The sequence below is a fragment of the Phyllostomus hastatus genome, unplaced genomic scaffold (genome assembly GCF_019186645.2).
Source record: "Phyllostomus hastatus isolate PE091 unplaced genomic scaffold, TTU_PhHast_1.1 phas_scaffold_78, whole genome shotgun sequence".
Lineage (NCBI taxonomy): Eukaryota > Metazoa > Chordata > Mammalia > Chiroptera > Phyllostomidae > Phyllostomus > Phyllostomus hastatus.
In genome coordinates this window covers 9,709,089-9,728,984 of record NW_025334041.1, presented here as the reverse complement: position 1 = coordinate 9,728,984, position 19,896 = coordinate 9,709,089, and the positions used below count along the sequence as shown (strand labels likewise).

Sequence of the window (19,896 nt, the reverse complement as noted above, 5' to 3'; positions counted from 1 at the left end):
CGACTGGTTAATTATTCCTCAGCGCTTTCGTAGACTCAGTTTTTTAAATTAAGTTTACTGGCAGCTTACAGAGTTTTTTTGTTTTTTTTTTTTTCATAATGAAGATTTTTCAAAGGGATTTTCCTACTTCCCTCTTTTGAAACAGATATTTAGACATTTTGGATAATTTTTAATGACTCAAACTCCAGGACCAGCAAACTTTCAGTAAGGGCCAGGGAGTAAGTGTTTTAGGCTCCGCAGGTCATTTGGTCTCTGTCAGCTCTTCCGTGGCGTGAAGCCAGCTATAGGAAACTTGTACGTATGTTCACATGGCTGTGTGCCCATAAGGTTTTGTTAGTGGACACAGATTTGATTTTCATTGAATTTTCATGTGCCACGAAATCATCTTCTTCTGTTTATTTTCTTTTTTCCCAGCTGTTTAAAAATGTAAAACTATTTTTGACTCAAGGGCTGTACAGAAGCAGGTGGAAGTCTGCATTTAGCCCATGGGTCCATCCTATGCCAGAGTTACCCCAAGTACAGTTTCTTTACAAGAAACGTTCAAGATAAATAGCGAATAAGCTGCAAGATAATTCCTTTTATTCCTAAGGAGTTCTAAATCATTAAGTTTGGAATGCTGTTACTTGATCCTTCCGTTTGTGAGTTTGGGGAAACCCAAGAGACAGTAACACCCATGGAAATGAGGAACCGTCAGCACGCTCAGTATAGCCAGGGAAATATTTAGAGTGAACCCCCTGAAGAGCTGTATCTTTAAGAAGGTGATTAACACCATACCAATGAGAAGTAGTTTCGAGAGGTCAGCTCCTGTGAAAAAGAAAGCCAATAACTTTTGTCAGACTAAATACAAATGTGTTTTTGAAAAGGAGAGTTGGATTATATTGTGCTAGCTGGGAACTTGATTTGCCCTTGGGAGTCGGCATTTCTTTTAGCCTTTGCTGTTCCCGGAACATCATATATTAGTGATTGTACATCTTCTGCTAAACGTAAAAACTCTTACAGAACCAATCTTTTAATCCTGAATCAAATTTGGCATGATAAGTCACAAGGATTAAATTACGTACGCGTGGCAGTAGGAATTACTGGCAACATTGGGTCTGATTATTTGAGTACAAACATAGTGGGTCAATTTTTCTCCACTTAAAAGCGATACTGATTGCGGTCAGGTGCCCACCTGCTGCATACAGTTAACATTTTGATTGTGATACTGAACTGCTAGTGTATGTTTAGCCTTCATAGTTACCTCTTCATTTGTCACGGTGGCTGTAAAAAAAATTAGATTATTGACAATAACAGAAAACACTTTTAGCCAAATATTCAAGATTTTAAAGCCCGAGTTGCCAAAAGAGCATTTTAAAAATCTTACCAAATATTGTTAGGTACATTTTGCATTTGATTAGGTGTCTTAAAACAGTTACTTGGTAAAAGATGTAGTGTTTGTGATAGTAGATTTATGTTAAATACACATACTTGTGAATTATTATGTTAATATTTGTTGATATCTCTGCAACATCAGAGCCATATTAATTTTGATAGAAAACAGTAGAATATTTAAGTGATATATGTATTTGTTTAGCCTGGAGTTTTTTTTAATTATTTTTTATTTTTCAAATACAGTTGCCATGCAATGTATTAGTTTTAAGCGTACCATATAATGGTCAGACATTTATATGACTTGTGATCACCGTGATAAGTGACGACCCATCTGACACCACACATAGTTATTACAATGTGATTGACTCTGTCTCTGTGCTGCACTAAGACTGATCACTGATAGACATTTTAAGATTAGTTGATGAAGACGTGTAGTAAAAGATGGTCTCCTTTAGAAACAAAACAGCCACTAAAAACTTTAGGATTTCTTTAAAAAGTAAGTCCTCTAAGACTATAATACATACTGTTCCCTGTTCTTCAAAAAAAACAACACACATTTGTGGTCTATTATGGAGAATTTGTACAGTGATTATCAGAAGAAGATACGCCTCATTATGTTGGCTTCTCCCTCGTACTTCTGTGGCTGAGTGGAACGTTAATCATTTAAAGGTATGTTTTACCTGATACAACAATAGGAATAACTAGTCCAAATTTGCTTGGAGAAAGTAACAAATCTGAATTTCTGTCTCTTCAACCCTGTGGTCTCCGCCCCCTCTTTTCCTACTTGCTGGGAAATGGTTTTACATGTTTTCTTGTCTTTGATTTAGATTTAATTTGGATAGTTAAGAGCATGGTAAAATCTCCATGTTGGGTGTGAGTGCTCCTGCACGAGAGCAAGAGAGAGTGGGAGGGAGGCAGGCAGGCAGAGGAGGGGAGGAAGGACATGCCCTTTAGCAGGCCAGCTGTCCGTCCGAGCTGCCCCGTTACCTGAGTACTAAAGGGGGAGTTGAGCGGGGAGAACGGAGCACCTGGTCTTCACACCGGGGCGAGAGAGAGGGTTAGTTAGGGGGAGGACATAGTTGTTCATTCAATTGGTATTTTTTGAGTCATTTACTATGCTTTGGCATGGTGCTGTAAAGTAGATAAATAATCTTGATGTGAAAAAAACATTTTTAAGTCATTGTTTTTGAGTTCATTGATATATTTGGTATTTATATTTGAAAGTTATAAAGATGTTTGGCAGTGGTTTCATTATGACTGTTAACTGCCTGTATTTCTTGAATACATTTTAAGTCTAATGAAGTCTGGTAACTACACGTTAAAAGCAGTGATTTTGTTTCTACCTACATTTTAAAGAGACTTGGAGCTTTAGTAAAATTCACTGAACATTTAGTAAGTAGTTTTTGGCCCTGGTCAGGTGGCTTGGTTGGGTGGAGCTTCTTCCCGTGCACCGAAGTTGTGGGTTCGATTCCCGGCCAGGGCACATCCCAAGTTGCAGGTTGTATCCCCCATTGGGGTGCGTGTGGGAGGCCAGCAGCTGCTGTCCCTCACATCGGTGTTTATCCTCTCTCTCTCTCTTTCTCTTTCTCTTAAATCAGTGAGCATGTGCTCAGGTGAGGATAACAAGATTTTTTAAAAATAGTTTTTGGAATAGATACATGGTAAGACGACAAATACAGATGTGGTAGGAACAACATGTGCATCTCACAGAGGGAACCAGAAATGAAACAAGTAACAATTAGCCGTGTAGGCTCTGCCTAGGGTGATACTCTGTTTCTGGAGCTAATCATCGAACTTGGGTCATATGTTTCCTGCAACGGAAGGGACTGGAAACATGAATGTTTAGAAGCAGACTGTTTGGAGACCTCGAGCTTACCGAGAATTTTAGCTGTGGCCTGTACTGATTTTCCCATGTTTTGCTTTAAGCCAATGGGTGTAAATAGGTACTAACCATTGTTGTAGAGTTCATTGTAGTAGTTATTCCAAAATTTGTAGTTAAAATTTGCTCGCTCTTCAATTGACTTCTGTGTTAACTTAGGGCCCTGGCGGCTAGTGGGCCTTACACAGCTCTGCGGTGTCTCCGATGAAAAGCTGCGGCTCAGAGATGTGTTTCTCCCCTGTCCTTGGCCTCCCCTCTTCCCCCAACTGAGAAGATTTCAGAGCAGAAGCTAGTTTTGTCCTATTTATAAAAATAAACAATTTGACTGTTGAAGCTCATGCTCAGTTCCAAACGTAGGTAGCCTGCCTGCCCTGCCTACTGCAGTGGTGTGAATGCGTGCGACCCCTAGATCCATGCGAAAAACCCAGCGCCCCACGTTACTAGGAAATGGGGCCTCTGGGGGGTGAGTGGAGCACAAATGTGGAAACCTCGTGGGTGGGGTGCTCTTATAAAAGAGGCTCTGGGTGCCCCCACGCTCCTTGCACCAGAAGAGGGCCCTCGCTTGACTGTGCAGGAGCCCTGGCCGCCAGAACGGGGAGAAAAAGTTCTGTTGTTTGGGAGTTACCTAGTCTCCATCCAGTGTTTCATTAGAGCTGTCGGAGTGGCCCACTGTTAAGATCTTTCAGAGTTACTTTAATCTATCATATTTGTAGGTTATGTGTATTTAAATAATCTAGACAATAAAATAAAGCCAATATATAGAATGAGAAGTAACACTAATGGGGTATTTGGTGTGTATGTGGGGCAGGTGGAGGGGAGTGGGGTGGGGAAAAAAAGTTGACAGTTGATCAGTAGGCTAGAAGACAATAAAAGGAATAACAAAATAATGGAAATAATAAGTAGGAAACGAAAGCCCAAAGTGGGCATCTTTGTAGTGTTGTTTTTAAAGGTGTAAACATTTATGCATGTTACTATTGCATTTCATGACTAAAAAATGGCTGAAAAATTTTTTTTCAATTGGGTGGAGATAGTTTATTGATTCTCCAATACTTAATCTCTCTGGGTTTCTGAGTAGTTTCCCATATATTGGAATTACATTTGTTAAGATGTCCAGGGTTTAATAACCGTATGGATTCTGATTTGCTTGTAGTTCCTAGTGTATGTTCTTAATTGCACACATTCATTTTGTAGGATTTTGCCACTGTTCACAGGGGACATTCTCTGTCCTTGAAAACAAGCTCAGAATAGATCCCCCACAATGGTTGCATGGTTAGAACATTTTATGCATGAGATATTATAATTGTTAGTTTAATTGGTTACACACGAGAGATGTGGTAGACAAGTGGGTACAGAGTGCAATGCAGGGAGCCCTAGTCCTGGCTCCGCTGCTGCCTTTTTTCACGGCCGCGGCAGAAACTGCACCGCGCTGCGCGCTCTGACCTGTAGGAGGGGATCAGAGCTCCCAGCGGCCCCGTGCACCCCATACACACGCCGGTGAGCCTGCGCTGAGTCCGAGTGGGAGCTGTTCGCCGTGAGCACGGGGAAGCAGCTCTTTGTGAACGACGCTGAGGGTGCAGTTAGGTTAACGCCTCGACTAAGGCATGTAGAAATGCCATTCCCTGAGTATTTTTGTTTGTTTTTTTAATTAGGAACCAAGAGAGGGAAAAAGAAATTACCCCACCACACACCTTTCTCTAATCTACAAAGAAATCTTCAGGGCATATTTTAAAAATCCTTGTATGACATTTTGCAAATTGTTTTAGTATGCTTATATTTAATATTGAAATATTGATATTTAATATTTGAATGCCTGTGTGTCTCATAGACATATTTTGCTTTGGGACTACAAAAAGTAAGATTGTAATTTTCACTTAATATTGCTTTATTCTTTCTATTCCCATCAGCAATAGTTTTCTTAAAAAGATAATGTATGAAACAAATGCAGTGACAGAATTGTCACAAATACATAGATAATAGAAAACAATGACTTTCCCTAATGGACTTAAAATATGATCTTGGCATAAACTGAGCTTTTCAGGAGTGTTTATTATGCAAATTGATGTACACTGATGATTCGTGGTCTCATCAAAGATTGCTTTTGATGATTTATAGAATTAGGTGTTCAGGGTCATCCAGGCTTGTTTTTGATGACGTGTAGACTTAGGTGTTTAAACATCTAATCTGGTAAATGTATGTTGAGCAAGGTTAAAATGTGTTCTGCTGTATTTTGCTGTCATTTTTGTTAGAGATACTTTTGTCCCTTTGTATTAAGTAGCTGTCATTTAGTAAACAGCGTTGGTTTTACATAAATGTGTCCCTTTGGCTTCTTGAGCATCTTCTCTGTTACAGCAGGAGTTTCACCTGCTAGAGAGCCGTGGTGGTGCTGCGAAGACAGGTAATCTGCTGCTGAGCTTGCCAGTGGATATTTAGAGAAATTGGCTTGAGTTTCCTGAGACCACTTTTTCGGAACAGACGGTCCTGCACTGACCAAACTCGGAACAGGTCCTCCTGGACAGGGGGCGTGGCTGTCCGCGGCTTGCACTCTAGACCCCCGCTCTGTTGTGTGCTGTGCAGTATAGAGCTTCGCTTGTGGGGGGTGACTTATTTACCTTTCTTTTGACATGTTCAGAAAAATCTTATCCTTAAAACTAAATTTTTCTTATTGTTTTAATCATTGTTCAAGTACAGTTTTCTCCCTTTTATTCCCATTCCAGCCCACCCACCCATCCCTCCCCACTTCCCTCCCATTACCACCCTCCCCTTAGTTTTTGTCCATGTGTCCTTTAAATTTGTTCCTGTAAACCCTTCCCATTCTCCCCTGAAATTCCCTTTCTCTTCCTTCTGGTCACTGTCAGCCTGTCCTCTATTTCGGTGTCTTTGGTTATATTTTGCTTGTTTCTTTGTTTTGTTGTTTAGGTTCCTGTTAAAGGTGAGATCATGTGGTATTTGTCTTTTACTGCCTGGCTTGTTTCGCTTAGCATAATGCTTTCCAGCTCCATCCACACTGTTGCAAAGGGTAGGAGCTCCTTCTTTCTCTCCGCTGCATAGAATTCCATTGTGTAAATGTACCATAGTTTTTTGATAAACTGAATTATTTTAAATGCAGGTTATTTCTGCATGCAATGCTTAGAACTCTTAATTGCAGTTAGAGTTAACAGTAATTGGAATTCCCTAATCCGATCTCAGGTGTGCCCCTCTTGCTTCTGTAAAACTCAGGCCAATGATACAGTTCATTCACGTGCACATTTAGATTATTTATCGAGCCTTGCTGGGTGCTGGGGCAAGGTGATTGACTTGAGTACTTAGGAGAGTATCAGGTGTCTGCTCCGCAGATACCATCACGTTTGGGAGATGAACTCTGCACGGAAGACATGTTGATGTGCATTAACGAGTGCTGTCAGTGGAAGGAGTGTGGTCGGGCAGGGAAGTGCATGGGTTTGAGTTCCTTCTTTTTTAAGTCAAATTAATGAATTTATAGAAATTTTATTGAATTTATTGGGGTACCATTGGTTAATGAAATTATAGGTTTCCAGTGTCCAGTTCTTTTTCACCCACCCTCTTAATCCCCCTCCCCCTAACAGCTGTCAGTCTGTTTTCTGAATCTGTGAGTCTGTTTCTGTTTTGTTTATTTTGTTCACACGATTCCACATATAACTGAAACCATATGATGTTTGTTTGAGTTCTCTTACAAGGTTTCCTTGAGGTGGGCAGACTTGATCTGGGTTTGAAGGGATGGGAATAAGTTTTTAATAAAATAAGGGAGAAGCAAAGTAAGAGCAAAGGCATAGAGGCGTGAATGGCTGTGTTCTGTTGGAGGAAAGATTAAATTGGCTACACCAAATATGCCTTGGGGTAAAAGTTGGAGCTCATGTGAAAAGCTCAGTGTAGGGAAAGTAAAGTTTGTGTGTGCAGCAGTGTGGCAGGTGCTCCAGAGCCAGGGTGCTGGGCTAGAAAGCTTGAAGGCTGCTTAGGAGTCAGGAGCGCTGAGTTCTGTCACTTTTGGTGTCCTTGTGCTGAGACTGCTGTTCTCTGTGAGCAGTTTGAACCAGGAAAGTCTGTAGACTGTTCGTTTCATTTCCACTATTGAAGATAGGAAGTGGCAGCTGCTTCTTTGTATCACCTGGGGGCGGCGTGTGGGGTAGCAGGTGGGGGTCACCTGCTATGAAAATGTCCTGAACTCATGCTTCTGTGGTTGGCTCTTTCCTTTGTCATATTCTGTGCACATGTGCCTAAGGGGGTTTTAAGCTTCTTGGTGGTTTCCTTCTAGAAATTTTGCATGTTTGTCAATTAAATTACCTAATTGAGATCAGAAGGGACAGAGCTTGGCTTACCGTAAAGTGCAGAGAAACAGCTGTGATTTGGGGAAACTGGGAGCGCCAGCTCTGGGTTGAGTCCGTTCACAGCCAGTGGGGCACGGCAGGCTGACACCTGGGAGAGAGAGGGGCGGAATATTTGGAGGATCCTGTGGGTGGAAGAGGAAGGGCCCTAAATAAAGTCTGGCGTTGGAGTCCTGAACTGTCTCCCCAGCAGCCAGCTCCGGTTGTCCTTCTGTTCTTTCTCTGTGGACTCTGAGAGCAGGTGCAAGGGTTGCTTTCCAGTGGGACGCTTCTGGGGTCTGTGTTTTGTTAATAGCCACCAACCAAGCAAGCGCACGTAGACGACTGGTTGACAGGTGTGGAGTGAAGATTTGCTGTGGAAAATCTCACCGGGCCTGGTAACTTGCATCTTCTGTTTTGCCCAGTGAATTGTGACTGATGGTAGGAGCCGTGTTTCCACCTTTGAAAAAACAAAACAGAAGCTCATCCTAATTTTCCCTGCCACTAGTTGTATTTACTGGACTCAATTGTGATAGAGGGAAACAATGTACAAACAGTGAGTAAAAGTAGGGTTGGGTCACTGGAGATACAAAATTTTTTTTGCTAGTCATCACAGTGGAAAAGGACAGGGTATTCACATATGCTGGTGCTGATGGTATTTATCTTTACTATATAAAGTGCCTTTGATACAGCAGGTGTGTCTCATTGAATTGTTACAGGAAGGTTTCCTTTAGTCTAAAGGGTCTGGGTTTTATCATGAAAGAATCTTTTAGGACTGTACTATTTTAAGAATTTACAAAGAATAAGTGAACTGTCTGAAAATTGAAAAGGGGACAATTTCCATAAATCATAGCTACTGTTCATAGAATACTTTCTTGGAAGCACACACGTTAGATGTGCTTTACACTCATTAGTGTAATCTCTAATCCCCCCAGATTACCAGCAGGTAAGTGATGTCACCAGTGTTTTACGGGAAGAGATCGAGCCTTCCCTGGGGACACCTGTGTGTGTGAGTAGACCCGGATTTGCACCCAGGTCAGACTTCAGAGTCCGTGTTTTCACTGGACCATTAGAGCTACTGAAGAAGACGGACACGTAAATAAGTAACGACCGTGCCCCGTGCTACACCAGCGAGCAGAGTCCATGCAAAGGGGAGGAGAATGGTTGACTCAGCTGTGAGGTGGGCCTTTAGGGAAAGATTCCTCGAGAAGGGTGACGCCTGAGCAGGGTTTGAGGACCGTTTGGGAGTTCTTTAGGGTGGGGGAGAGAGCAACTGGGACCTTTGCTGTTCAAGGACAGGGTGACTGGCTCAGTTCTGCCCCTCGTCCTCTTCGTTGCTGTCTCCCTTCCTTGTGCACACAAGTACAGTCATGCCACTCTTACTGCTTCTGCCCTTTTCACATTGTTGGGCATTACGTGTCTGTATACTACACCGGAGCAGTGGTTTCTGCAGCCGTGTACACATTTCTGTAGTTGGATAATACCATGCATAATGTGCTGCCTGTGTGTGTGTGTGTAACACCACAGCCTGTCCACCCTGGAAGTCTTTATTCTGAGTAATGGTTTGCTTGGATCTTGAGACTGAATATTTGAGAATATAAATTTTTTGAGTCCACTCTTTTTTGCTTCTAAGAGTTCTGAAGACAACTCCCTCCACAGCACATACAACAAAATGCCCCAAGTGGTGCATTTAATATTCGGAAGACGATTCTGCGTCCGGCACGGCTTCTGCCGCCCTCACCCCTCGCCTGTACACACATTTTCTGTCTAGACGTTTATTAGATTTTTTTTGATATTTTCGATCATTTCTTTCTGTTCTATTGATGCCATTTTTGAGGGGAACAGCCTTTTATTTTCCATGAATTTCATCTCAAATCAGCAGCATCTTTGTTTTGTTTTTCCTGTGTGTGCTTTTCACGTAGGGGATGTTATCGCTCGCTTCGTCTGTTTCTTTCTGAGTCTTCTGTGTTATTTCTGTAACATAAATTCTGTTACAGAAATTTTATTTCTGGGGAGGGTGGTAATGGGAGGGAAGTGAGGAGGGTGGGAGGGAGGACTGGATTGGGAGTAAAAAGGAGAAAACTGTATTTGAACAATGATTAAAAAAATAATAAAAAAAATCTGAAAAAAAAAGAAATTTTATTTCTGTGGCAATAAACTTACTGTTATATCCAGTTTACTTGCTGAACTATGACAGCTCTGTTTCTGGGTTAGTTTTTAAAATTGTCTCACTGATCTGCCTGTGTAATGCTTTTGTCTTCCTTATATAGCAGGCCCAGTGCTCGGGTCCCGCACGAACTCTTTCTTACCGCTTACCGTTCGTGGGGGAGCAGAGCCCATTCCAGCTGGGGCGCTGCAGGGGGAGAGTCTGGGGGCGTGGGCAGAGGCGACCTGGGCAACCAGCAGCTTCGGCTGCGATGGGTTCTCACAGGATTCTTTTCACTGGACAGATGGGTCCTTGGCTTTAGAATAGTTTTTAAACCTAAACCAAGGCAATATATACATATGTTTTGAAAAGATAACATTTCTCCTCTGTTCTCCTCTCCCCTGCCTTCCCCTCCCTCCCCCCCTCTCTCCCTGAACCCTCTCCTCTCCTCTCCCAAGGACTTCCCTTTAGATCTCTATCAGAGATCTTGTTTCCTGGGTCCTGGTGTCTTTCTGTTTTTCTCTTCTCTGCTTGCTCTCTTGTTTTAGTGGAGCACATTAGTGGAGCACATGCTCTGGAGGTTTCTCAAGAGTATGCCCAGCTCTCCTTGTGGCTGCGGCGTGAAAGCCCCTGGAGCCCCAGCGAGACAGACGTTGGGAGAGTTTCTTCCCCTCTTTGACCAAGCGTTAGTTGAAGGAGTGCTGCGGAAGCTGTCACTAAAGGAGGCACTGTGCTTCCAGAAAAACCTCGAGGAAAAAAGCAATGCAAGCAACAATAGTAGCTGCTGGGTCGGGCTCCGAAGGAGAGGGCGGACAGATTCAACCAGTTAGAGTTCCTCCAGAATATGGAGACACCAACGTAGTTCTAGATGACAAGGATTCTTCCTTACTTAGAGAACCTGCTGTTCTTGGGAAGTCTGTAGACTGAAAGAAATCACTGTTGAAATGGCATCCCATGAGGCTGCCTGTTCCCTGGAAGCTCTGAAGTCTTTTATCATGTAAATAATTTCTGTGTTTCTTTTATAATAAACTAATGATATCCAAACTAAAAAAAAAAAGAGTGTGCCCAAGAAGGAAAGTTTTTAATGCTTTACTTTTGGGGGGAAAAAAGTATTGAGTGTGAATATGTAGTACTTTGAATATATAGTCCGTCCAAATGAAATACTTTTCTTTAATAATTTTGAAGTTATTGCTTCGTCTTCTCCTTCCAAGTGTTGCTGTTGAGAAGACTGGTGCCATTCTGATTCTGAAAGTTGAACTAGACTCTCCAAAAATACTAACATCATGAAAGACAAAAAAATTTAAAAGTCTGGGAAAACAGTTCTAGATATTTTTTAAATGTATTTATTTTATTTTTGATTTATGTGTTTTAGAGGAGGGGAACAGGAGGGAGAGAAACATTGATGTTAGAGAGAAACTTTGACTGGTTTCCTCTCACTGGCGCCCCAGCCGGGATGAACCCGCGATCCAAGGGGGTGTGCCCCAGCCAGGAGTCAAACCAGGGACCTTCTAGTCTGTGACAGGGCCCAGCCAACTGAGCCACACCGCCCGGGACTGTTCTAGATATTTAATAGCAGTTTTTCTCCTTGAAAACGCTACACCTTGTTTGTTTGTTTTTAAATTTCTGATGCTTTGTTATTTCATAGTAATGTACCTTGGTATGCCTGTTTATTTTCGTTTGTTGTTTCACTGCATTCTCTCAGATTATATATTGTCAATGTAAAAAATGTCCAAATCTTTAGAGAACTTTTATAAGTTTACTTGAGCCAAACCAATGACATTGCCAGGAAGCAAGATCTTGTGCTCTGGAGTATAACCATTTTGCAGTTTCTTTTATACATTTGTAATTAAGGAGGGAAAGTAAGGAAGATTACAGGAAGGTGGGAGAAAGCGAGGAGGAGGTTGGATTGCAGGATAGTTAAGACTGTGTGCTCCCTCCGGGGTGGTTACGCTTCAGGGCCGGAAAAAGAGGATTAGTCTGGCATTGCAAAGGCTGTGAACCTAGATGCAATGGACAATGGACAATGGACAGGGCTTGCTGAAGGCGAAGATAAACCTTTTATTAAAGAAGTTACATGCCCCCAAGCCCTGTGCAGGTAGGAATTTATGATCGGGTCACCCTATGAGGTTACTTTTCATCACTGGATTTGTCATTTTATTACAGAACCTTTTTTTTTTTCCACAGAACTCATCATAAATTTCAGTTTGGGAAATTACATATGTCCTTGATAGTTTCTTCCTTTTAAGTCAGTTTCTAGTTGGCTGGGTGTTAAATCACTGGGGTTAATCTTCTCATTTCATTGTTTACTCTCCTGTTTGACTTTTGGTTCTACTTCCTGGGAGATTAAAACGCCGAGGGGAGGACTTTGGCTCTGGAGCCAGCAGGTCTGTTTGCGTTCTGACACTGCCATCTCGAGCCCTGTGACTTTATGTGGATTACTTACCCTTTGTGTTTTTCATCTTTAAAATACATTAGGTTCACATTAGTACTTAACTCAGAGGATGTGGGGACAGATGAGTTAATGTGTCCAGTGTGCTTAATTTCCTATTACACAGTAAATGTTAATTATTATTTTCATTTAGTATCATTATTACCTCGTTAATATTTTTTCTATTTGAATTCTTAATTTCTATCAAAAGTTTAATTATCAAGAGCTTTTGTTTGCTTCTCTGTTCTTAGTTTATAGCTTCCTGTTCTTGTTTTATGGAGGCAGTATGATTTTGAATTGTTGGGACAAGTGAGAAAATTTGGAAGAGCCCTTCAACTAATCAGATGAAACACAAAAACAAATAAATAGAAACAAAGGCAACTAAATAGAAAGATACAGAAATTTTGTAATTAATTACAAGGTTTTTGAGGGCTGGCCGTGCTGAAGTTCTGTGTTTCCTGCACTATTTTGTCATGGTGCTTCCTTCTCTGTTCATTTGTTTTGGTATCTATCTTCTATGTTGGAAACTGTTAAGTTTCCTCATAATTAGCTTCAAAATACATTTTGCAGAAATATACACACCCTCAATATCATGCCTTCAGTGGATTACATCGGGAGGACAAGTGTCAGCCTGTCCTTTTGTTGGTGATACTAAGTTTGAACATTTGTTTAGGTGGTATCAGCCAGTTCCTCCATTGTAAAAGTACCATTTTATTCTTCGCTAATTAAGTAATTTTGGCTTGATTCTTTAAGTACGTGTACTTATTATTATGTGCTTTTGCATTCTTCCTAAATTCAAAGTCCAGTAGTCTGTGGCATCAGTCATGACCCATTTTGATGTTCAGACCGTCCGCATTTGCCCAGGGGGAGGGAGCCCTTTCAGGCTGGCTCCCGCGCCTTTTTCCGATCTTACCAGGATTTGAGCATTTCCCTTTGTCCGGCCCGACAGGGTATTCTCGGCTACTCTGCGTGTTCCCTGCCCCAGACCTGGAACCGGCCGTCTCTCCGAAGAGCCCTGGCTTCTTTCCATGGGGGGATGACATTCAGAAACCCGAGGTCTGGGCGCTGTGTCGGAGTTTTGCTGCCGAGGTGTTAACGTTTCTAGGCCTTCTTAGTGGACTGAGCTCTGTCTGTGTGCGCACACCACACGTAGTTTTGTTTGTATCTATTTGATACATAGTTAAGTTCATTTGTTTCCGCTTACTTAATTTTAATGTGGATTTTCTCCTAGTCCTTGCTTATTTTGTACTTTTGAATTCATACATCATCAACGTTGTTCAAAAGTCAGAAACTTCATTGAAAGGTGTGCTCAGGAGTACCTTCTTCCCTTTGTTTTTCGCTACATCCTCATCACCCGTAGCTAACGTTTGTAAACTTTAGTTTTGGAGTTTATCATTCCTTGTTCTATTTTTCTCTCTGTGGGTACACACATATATACGTATTGTTTGCACTTTTTTGCACAATAGCTGGCATACCATGTACGTTCTTTTTCATATTGCTTTTTTCACTTAGTGAAGTCCGGATACCTCTCAATATCCGTTTATGGAGACCTTCCTTGTTTCTTTGTTCATAGCTGTGGAGACTCCGTTGTATAGACGAATAATGGTTCATTCACCAGATCTGTTATATGTTTCTGATCTTGGGCTGTTTCCGAGTGCCACAGTAAATTACTGTGGGTGTTTTAGTTAAAACGTAAATTTCTCAAGATTCTGTGAGTAGACAGGGATCCGTTGCGATAGGGTTTGGGGGTTCTTACTTGGAGTCCCCCAAGAAGCTGTAGATGGAAGTCAGGGCTGAACTGTGTTCAGCCAGAGCGGGGAGAGCTTAAAACAACAGCAGAGTGCCCGGTGACAGTGACGGGCCTTCTCTCTGCGCCTCCTGGATCCTGAGCAGCCGCCAGCCATCGGGGCACAGGTTCCCAGTGCTGGAGGGCAGGGTGTCTTTGTGCACTCTGGCTCCTGCAGGCCGGCTCCTGCAGGCTGTGCAAGAGCTGCCCCAGGAACAAGGGCACCGCTGCCTGTCACGTGGCCGGGGAGGAGGAAAGGCACCGCTGCCACACTAGGAGCTAAAACTAGCCACAAGACACAGCTGAGGGCTTCCTCTGGCAGTTGCGCGCCTTCAGTAGATTCCGGAGTTCTGATCACACAGAGGCTGCCAGTGCAGTGGGGGTCCAGGTGGGAAACAGATTCCTCCAGGGCTTCCTACTCTGCCATCTTCTTGGGACCCCCTATCTGCACGTTGTATTTGGTACTGTTGGGGGCGGTCCTTCAGGGTGAGAGCCTAGTAATGGGGTTGCTAAAATAAATACATATGTAATCTAGTTCAGTATTGCCAAATGCCTTTCTGTGGAGTTGTGCGGTTTTGCATTCCCACTAACAATGAGTGAAGTACCTGCTTCCCCACAGCCTCACCAACAGTGTGCATTGTCACGCTTTCGAGTCTTTGCCATCTGGGATGACTAGTGATATCTTAACGTAGAAATAAAGCCAAGCCTAAAGAGAGAAGTCAGTATACAAAGAGCCACCTGCTTTTTAGTTTTTTAAAATGCTTTTAATACAGTGTGAAAAGCAGTGTTCAGAATCATTTCTTTTACTTAGGACATTGTGTACCTGGATTAGGGACCCATGCCAGAAGCTTCCCCTGCTTTGTGTAAAGTTCTGCCTCCGAATCACTCCAGTCTGACTCCCTTGGTTGCCGTGAGTCCCACAGCACAATGAGGAGGAGACGAGGGTCTGTAAGAGTGAGCCCCGCTCGGAGTCCTGGAGAGACCGCGGGCTGGAGGCAGCTGGCGGGGCTGGCCTCTTTCAGCGCCCTTCTTGCAGACTGTTGTCTCCAGGGCCCTTCCCGCCTCTGCACATCGGCTCCAGGATCTGCGTGTGCACCGCTTTCCCCTGGTGGCCGGGAGTTTCTGCTCTCACATGAGTTCGGCGTATACATGAGCCCGGATGGATGCTGCGGGCTTTCTCGTACCCACACGTGACTTCTTTGCCTCAGCCCTTATAGCTGACCAGTGTCCTCTCTTCCTGATTTAGTCACACTTCTAAGAAAAACCATTGGCCCAGACCGCCTCTCTGTGCCCCTTCCGAGAGTTGTTCCTAGGTAAACTGGAAAGGTCCTGGACAGGGGTTCAGCGCCTTGGGGACGGCCAGGGAGGGAGCAGGAGAGCAGCAGGGAACAGCGCGGAACCCCGGGTGGGACGGTCGGTGACACATCCTCTCCGTTGGTCTGCCAGTGTGTTTGGAATGGAGCACTTCAGGCACACACCTGGTAGAGCGGGTTGAATGTTGCAGGAAGCTAGCCAATGTTTTGGTGTCGGGATTGAGGAATCGGCCCTGTGGGACGCTCCTGTTTTGTTTGCGTTGTGACTTTGGCAGCGTGGCGCAGTGCGGCAGCAAGGCCCCCATCCTGGAAGTCGGCAGTCTTAGATTCTAGACCTGATTTTGCTGTTCGGAAAGGCTTCCCTTTCTTCATCAGATAAATGTTTCAGAGGTCAGGGGGGTGGAACAGTTCCTACGGTGCCGGCTAGGCTCAAAACCTGTGGCACAGACTACACTGGGCCGCGCCGGGGAAGGCGACTCCCACATGTGGTCAGAACAGGGAGCCGTTACAACAAACTCAGAAGTTCGGGGTAATGGAAACAAATTAGAAACGAGAATGATTGGGCCCATTCATTAGAAATAGATAGGGGAGTTTTGTAGTGAACCAAATTCTCATTTGAACTTGTTTTATTAGAAATGGGATGATCTTTATAAACTGATGTAAATGGGATATTGCAGTCACAGACTCAGCTAACGTTAAGTCGTAACTTAAAGTTGTGACTTGATGTAAGTAATATGTTGCTATAAGTGTAATACTGAATTTTGAAATGCTCTACGTCTTCCATGCTTTAAAAAAAATCATAGCTGGATATTCAAACAGTTAACATGGCTTTCTTTTACTTTTTTAGGATTTAAGTGCCCTGTATGCTCAAAATTTGTACCCTCAGATGAAATGGATTTACATCTCGTGATGTGTTTAACAAAGCCAAGAATAACCTATAATGGTAAGTCCTGTGCTTTAAAATAATGTTTTAAATTAGAATTACCTTGGATGTTATGAATTTCATGTTTTGGGTAAATTTGAAAGGCCAGGCGGACCATCCGCGACCCTGGAAGCCGGCCGGGGTTTTAGTCAGGCCCGGGGCTCTGGCCCTGCCCTCGTTTCCTGGAGACCGCAGTGCCTCCAGGTATCCAGAAACCTGGGGGACATTCTCAGGGTAGTTCTGCTACATTTTGAACCAGACTTGAAAAAAAAAATCAGATCATTCACTCTTGACTTTAGATAAATGGAATAAAGTAAAGGAAAAATGAGACCTTTTAAAAAAAAAACTTCATGAATAGCCCTGGCCGGTGTGGCTCCGTTGGTTGGAGCATTTCCCCGTAGCTGAAAGGTTGCGGTTTGCATTCCCAGTCAGGGCACACACACGCCTAGGTTGCAGGTTCGATGCTCAGTCCAGGCGCGTACAGGAGGCTGCCAGCCAACGCTTCTCTCTTTCCCCTCCTCTCTTCCTTTCTCGCTCTCTGGAAGCAATTTTAAAAAATGTCCTCAGGTGAGGATGGGTGAAGATTAAAGAGAAGTGGTAACTGGAAGGACGAATTTCAAAAGCATATGAGAAACTTCAGCTTTTTCCCATGTGACGTCTGTTTTGATGCGCCTCTCAGGTACGGGACGTGGTGTTCGGCCCTTGGGATGAAACAGGGACCAACGCAGAGACGGGTCCCACAGCCTAGGGTCGTCCAAAGGTTAATCAGCATACTAGCGCTTACTTAATCTGCGATTTCTCCTCAAATTAAAACACAGTGTTGGGAGAGGTAGAATTCAACACTGAAAGGAACTTGTTACTTCGAGTGACGTTTTTTCAAATTGATGAAGGAACGTCTCTCTGACAGAGCGGTGCTCCAGCCGCACCCCTGCGGGGGTGGCGATGGGGCGCACGCCCCGTTCCTGCTGCACTGCGGGAGCAGAGAGCCTTTCCGGAGAGGGGCCTGTGGGTTCCATCCCAGCCATGCCACGGTATGAAATCGAGCGGGCTGCTTTGCATAGACTGGCTGAAATGCAGTCACTGGACTAAAAAGTCTTCACGTTTTCCCTCAAATTTGAGGTAAAAGTGATTGGGCTGGTTTCTTATACTTGCTCCATTGTCCTGTCATTAGCCTTTATAATGATTATGTTTGCTACAGGTGTCTTTGAAATAAATATCCTTAAATCTTCATGCTCTGGCCTTGAACTTTGAAGTACAGATGTATTTCCTTTGACCATGTAATGTAGTTGCATACAATCTTAGTCTTCTAAGTACATTTACTTTGTGCGTAACATTGAGAAAACAGTCTTTTTATGTGTCAATATTTGGCAGTTTCCAGTTTCCTACTTTAACTGTGCTAAAGTCATGAAAGTTTTTCTACAGTATCACTTATTTGGGATCTTAGCCAAAATATAACCTTCTGCTTGGGGATACTGTAAACCAAGGATTTAAGTATTTGACAGTATTCCAATTCAAAAGTTAGTAAATTTAATGCAAATAGTAGCTGAAGTTGCAGCCATTTTTTAAGAATGGCTACCTACCCTTTAAAGTAGGTGATCTGAAATTTTTAATTTGTTAAAAATGAACTGTCTATAAATACTGCAGAAACAGCTTTTCGTAAAAATTACACGTGGTTCTTGGAGTTTCAAAAGTGGACAGTGACCAACTGCAGGTGAAAGGAGGGAGAGCTCTGAGCTGGGTTAGGGAGGTGGCTCACGGGCCACCGCCTCCCCGAGACCCCTGGGATAGAGGACAGATTAACAAGTATACACGCAGGATAACCAGGGAAAAGGAGCAAATCTCTGAGATTGTTTAGAAGGCAGGCTTACATATCATCTCCACCAGAAGACAGGAAGAAAATGAGGGTGGGGAGGCCAGTTATGGGAGCTGGCCAGCGAAATCATAATAAATAGGGGGTGTGTTACGTGGCTTTTAGTCGATGCTTTCTCCATTGAGTAAGATTCCCTTGTGATTGGAAGTCCTCCTTCTCTTTCTGGTACAGCCTGGGAAACACGCAAATGTAAATTTCCCTTACAAGGGGAACTTCTGCTCTGTTCCAGAGCCTCTCCTGTGTCTGTGCTTTCTGAATTGTCTTGAAATAATCCCTTACGCCGAAGAGGCATATTTGGGATAGCATATTCTCACCTTCAGTCCCCACGTGTCATCTGTCACAGATGATGAGTCTGCGAATATTGGTCTCTTTCACAGCTAGGCAAGGCATCTAGGATTATTATAATGTTTAGAACAGGGTGAGTCAGAAAATCTTTGAGACAGACTCTTTATAGTCACTTAGACTCCTCACAACTTTAAATTTGAATTCCTAGAAGTTGATTCCATAGAGAGATATGGTCATAGAGACTGGGCCTCTACATTGTGTTAATTGTTAAAATTTAGTTGAATAAGTTTGAAGGTCTAATTGGTGTCATTCAGAGATTCAGGAATCAGGCATCATTCTCTCTGGCAGATACAAGAGCTGTACGCAATGCAAGGCTTCTATAGGCAGTGGGGGCGGGGCTGAACGAGGAAGTCTTTAGCAGAGCAGTTTCCAGCAAGGTCATCTTCCTTTGGGGAAGGTGGGGGGGCGTGTATCCTGCAGATCAGCTCACTAGTGTTGATCAGCCAATCTCATATCGACTGGCTATAGGCTCCGTGCCTTGGAGAGACTGATTCTGCATTTAGGTGAGACATTAAGTCTTTGTTTGCTGATTTGGGGCTTCATACAAGTGACTCCATTTTTGGTCTGTTGCTTCTTTTTTAAACAACTGAACCAAGAATTTTATTCAGCATAATGCTTACTTATATCTTTTGCAACCTTAATCTAAGGTAGCTAGATCTGAAATTTTGAATTTTATTTGTTACATTTATATTAATTAATGGTATACATATTCACAGTTAACAAGGAGAACTAGACTTTTCAGGCTGGATATATTTATAGTCAAATTCCAGAAAAGGATGAATTGTAGAAATTTGAATATAAATTGGTAATTTGGAGTTTCAAATTCATACTCACAGAGATGATATTCTAAGTGTCAGTTTGGTTTCCAAACTAGCTCACAACTTCCTTTAAAAAAACAAACAGACCTGTAATTTATTTAAATGCCCAAGTCCTAGTAACTGAGGAAGAAAACGGACCAACTAGGGGGCAGCTCTTAGGGTGCAGGCAGCTGGCTCAGCAGAGGTTCAGGTAGGGGCCCAACCTGCCCGTTGCAGGAAATGAATGATTCAGGGGGCTGTGAGTCACTGCCTACCGCAGGCGGTGTTATTGGCAGGATGGAAGAAAATTCAAAATGCCACAGTGAGTGTTCATCTCTGCAGATCGCCCTTAAGTCAGGGACTGCCTGCTTCCCATCCATTGCCCTCTGCCACGTACCTCATTGTTTATTGTGCAGACCAGGTAACTCATTGTACAGTCCGTGAACAAGGGATACATTTTATGAGCACGGTCCCTCCATTTCCTTGCTCCTCATCTTCTAAAATGTTTTAGAACAAACCAAAAATGAGGTAGATAGTGTCAGCAAATTCTTAGTCTTGATTTTGTTGATTTTTAAACTTCAGTGGATCATAGCATGTTTTGCATGATGTAAAGTTATGTTTGTATGTTAGACTTCTGTGACTGAGGGCAGTAAGATTTGTATTTAAGAAATCTTCGTGTTACTTATAGTTGGTGCTGTTTGTGTAAATGCATATATATGCTTG

The 19,896-nt window shown here is 43.0% G+C and overlaps 1 protein-coding gene across 1 annotated transcript in view; it reads left to right on the top strand.

Annotated features, from left to right (window-relative positions):
- The window catches only part of ZNRF2 (zinc and ring finger 2), a 72,515-nt gene that overhangs the window by 22,449 nt on the left and 30,170 nt on the right, over positions 1 to 19,896 (top strand). The window contains exon 2 of the mRNA XM_045827168.1: positions 16,087 to 16,182. Coding sequence (XP_045683124.1) covers positions 16,087 to 16,182 — 96 coding nt within the window. The remainder of the gene's footprint in view (positions 1 to 16,086; positions 16,183 to 19,896) is intronic.